The 3,802-nt window shown below is 36.4% G+C and overlaps 1 protein-coding gene across 1 annotated transcript; it reads right to left on the reverse strand.

Annotated features, from left to right (window-relative positions):
- Positions 1 to 418: 418 nt before the first annotated feature.
- Positions 419 to 2,766, reverse strand: LOC106449093 (ethylene-responsive transcription factor ERF055-like). The gene has a single exon (XM_013890900.3). It carries the CDS (start codon positions 2,136 to 2,138, stop codon positions 1,173 to 1,175), a length of 966 nt encoding a protein of 321 aa, XP_013746354.1. The 5' UTR covers positions 2,139 to 2,766; the 3' UTR covers positions 419 to 1,172.
- Between the last annotated feature and the right edge of the window lie 1,036 nt (positions 2,767 to 3,802).

Here is a 3,802-nt window from a genome sequence, read left to right on the forward strand (position 1 = left end):
GTTATACTTAAGAAGCACTACTTAAATTTAAAACTGTAAAACCGTCTACCAACCGTGTAATTACTTTCTATTGAATTGTTAATTTAATATTTTAAATTTTTCTATTCTCTTCTTAGTAAAACGTTTATAATTTTCTTAGTTATACCAATTTTTTTTGTCATCAACCTTAACAAATTCTGTGAAGACTTTGCAAACAGGTAACTCTGCATTCATATAAACAACGAACAACGTTTATTTCCTGACACTCTGCATTCATATAAACAACGAACGACATTTATTTCCTGGCACTCTGCACTAGATTGTCCTTCTTTGCATTCAGCGTTCGGTTGATATGAATGATTTTTGAATGAGTAAAAATTTCTTGAAGAATTTTGATGTCCAAATAATTCACAAATGCCGGTCAATCCTCTGGTGCTGAAAGCATCTTCACCAACCGGATACAATCCGTCGCATAAGTAAAATGATATTGACGTAAGTTCTTTATGCTTTCCATTGTCCATATGAGAGCTTCCATCTCTTAGTGTAAAGGCAAAAGACTTGCTCTTGTGTTCTTGCCCCCATTAGTCCCTCGAAACCCGGTAGCGTGCTATACCAGCCCCGTCCCAAAAATAAATCATGCTCTTTCCATGATTCATTCGTGAAACACCAGTGACCCGGGATTAAGGGTAAATTTATTTCGTCCATTTCTTGCACATGGGTTGTTCCACCTGTAGCTGAGGCCTGAGCCTCTGCCCATAGTTGAGATTCAGTCTCTCCTAGTTTCATGGGATCTCGAGGATCAACATCAATATTACTAAAAACTTTATTATTCTGTTTCTTCTAAATGTACCATAAAATCCTTGCAAACTGATGATCATCCATATACGCCTTTATACCATTTATTTTTGGCTATGTTGAATTAGACAATAGAAGAGAGGGAAATTTTGATACCAATTACCAACCAACCAAAAAAAGCCTTTCAAACAAAAAATTACCAACCAAATTAAATTTTTAGTATTTAAATGAAAAGATCTGCATGGTACGACATGAACAAAAACCTTCTACTTTTCATAATTTACAGTTTATACTTTCCTAAATCACAAATTTGAAAGTAGGCACAACTAAGACCACTAGAAATTTAAACACAAATACAACATCTTGATTTAAAGAATAATTAATTAAATCATAAATTTTCACGATAATATAGAAGCCCAATCGATCTCGTAAGAAGGACACTTTCCAAGTATGAAATTATCATTCCACGGAATCGGTGTCTCTACACACATCTCCAGCGCCTTCATATCCGAAGGCGGTGAACCTGACCCATCACTCTCGCCTGGCCCTGATTGTTGTTGAGGCGTGGAATGATCAATCGAAGAAGGCGTAGCTTTAGCTCTATTTCTCGACGTTCTCTCTTTTTTTCCTGGCTGATTCTTAGGCTCAGCAAAAATGGCTTCGAGCTTGGCGTCAACGGCAGCTTGAATAGGTCCGTAGTATTCGCCGATATCAGAGGGAGATGAACCAGTTTGGTATCGTAGAGCCGGAAAATTCAGTCGAGCTGAGTCACCGCGAAGCTTGAACGCTGCACGATCATAGGCCAACGCGGCTTCCTCGGCTGTGTCGAATGTTCCGAGCCATAGACGAGTTCGGTTCCTGGGTAAACGAATTTCAGCAACCCATTTTCCCCAGTGCCTTTGCCTCACTCCACGATAGAGTTTACTCGGCTTTGGAACTGAACCCGAACTTGGAACCGGATCAGGTTGGGTTAAAAAATCTGAGTTGTTTGGGTCGACGAAATTGAGCATATAATGGTTGTCTTGGTGAGTATATGTTGAATCGTTTTGGTAATGAAACTGAGCTTGGTAGTTTTGATCGGGTTGTTTTTGAAGATTCGAGGGAAATGAAGATGGATAGGTCATGGATCCAGGATAAATATCCGGGAAGGATCCATAATCGGAGTGGGTTGTGGAAAAGGAAGAGATATTTTGAGGCTGGTAATTATAATAAGAAAAAGAAAAGGGATCATTTGGCGTGGACGCAAATGCAGCGTTTGAAGATACAAACGCGGAGTCTGAAGCAGTTGTGGAAGCATTTTTGTAAAAAGGTTGAAGTGCTTCCATTAGTTCGCCGCCATGGCTGCTACTGAAGAAATCCGCCATGAGAGGTTCCTGAAACAAAAAAAGATATGCTACAAGAACAAAATATTATATTTAGAAACCTGTTAAAAGAAACCCTGTCTTTTTTAGGAAAAAACTTCAAAGACTGGATTACTTTTTTTTGTAGAAATAAATTGGATCAAAGAGGTTTGAAATAAGCAACCTCCATTAGATCAAAACTATGGAAATATATCCACAAATAAATAAATAAAAAGAGGATCAAACTTGAGGGAACTCAAAAATGCCCACGAAGTTGATCAACTCTATAAATCAACAAAAAGAATGTTAAATGACCGAAAAATCATAGTATTTAGGATCTTGATTTCTAGAAAACACCTGATTTTGTTTTGGCTAAAGTGTGTCTACTGGATGAATTTTGAAAAAAAAAATATAAATCCATAAAACAACACTTCATACGAAAGTCGTGATTTGTGTTTTAAAGCAAGACAGACGATTAAAAAGAAAGGAAACCGAAGAAACTAGGATTTTGACACTTTTAAGATAAATAGAATGAGAAGTAAAACCCTAATTTCACTCAAAATCTTTTTTTCTTTCTCTCACTCTCAAACAAACACTCTCTCTCACACTCTAGTTTTTCTAAGCTCTCGACCTCACCTTGAAGATTCTCACAAAACTCCCACCGTTTATATAGAGGTTCCTTCAATGAAGAAATATTTAAGTATTATTATATTGGTGAACATTATTGTACAATAAACTTATTAAAATAAAACATTTTAGTAATGTACACACATACGATTCTTCCATATAGCTGGATACATCTCTCTCCATACTGCTCTTTATACAATTTTAATTTTGTAAACTTATAACATTCATAAATTTAAGCACTTTATTGAATGAGTTTTGGCGTTTTTAAAAGAAATATACATAACTATATTTTTTTAAACACAATATAATTTTTTTAGTAATAGAACAGCCGGTTGAAGAAAAAAAAACATCAATTTTTTTTATAATGTACAAGTAGGTCTCACATAACTTAGCCGGATAATTTTGTGCATATTTTTTAAGATCTATATAGTTATGTATGTAAGTGACTATATAGATCTTAAAAAATACGCACAAAATTATCCGGCTAAGTTATGTGAGACCTACTTGTACATTATAAAAAATTGGTGTTTTTTTTTTCTTGAACCGGCTGTTCTATTACTCAAGCTTGAGGTCGTGCGGAAAACCAGATCGGAATAGAACAACCAATGTAGTACAAGTCCTTATGGAAGGATCTCACCAGCTAAGCTAATGAATCAGATGATACATTTTCTAAACGAGGAACAAAAAACAATCGAAAACTCCGTGTATCTGTTTTTCAACTTCATAAACTCTTCCAGCTCAGTAGAAAAGTTCGGCCATGCTCCGGGGTCTTTGATCATCGAGATTAGGTCCTTGCAGTCGGTCTCAAAGAATTGAAATGTCGATACCTCGAGCATACACTCCATTGCCCAGGATAAAGCCTCCAGTTCTGAATGTAATGGTGAGATTCGTCTGCATTGATTCCTTGCTCTCAATAGTTGCATCACTCCTCTAAAATTTATCCATGTCCATCCATAACCACTAAAAAATGCGTCATGTGTCCATGATCCATCTATCATGCATCTCTCTGAGATTGGTGGCCGTTCTGGATTTTGTGCTTCCACCTCTTCCTCCGATCTTTG

Source organism: Brassica napus, chromosome A5, assembly GCF_020379485.1.
Source record: "Brassica napus cultivar Da-Ae chromosome A5, Da-Ae, whole genome shotgun sequence".
NCBI classification, from domain to species: Eukaryota; Viridiplantae; Streptophyta; class Magnoliopsida; order Brassicales; family Brassicaceae; genus Brassica; species Brassica napus.

Bases quoted from the DNA above. Each gene is read 5' to 3' on its own strand.
- LOC106449093 (XM_013890900.3), bottom strand. From the start codon at position 2,138: ATGGCGGATTTCTTCAGTAGCAGCCATGGCGGCGAACTAATGGAAGCA.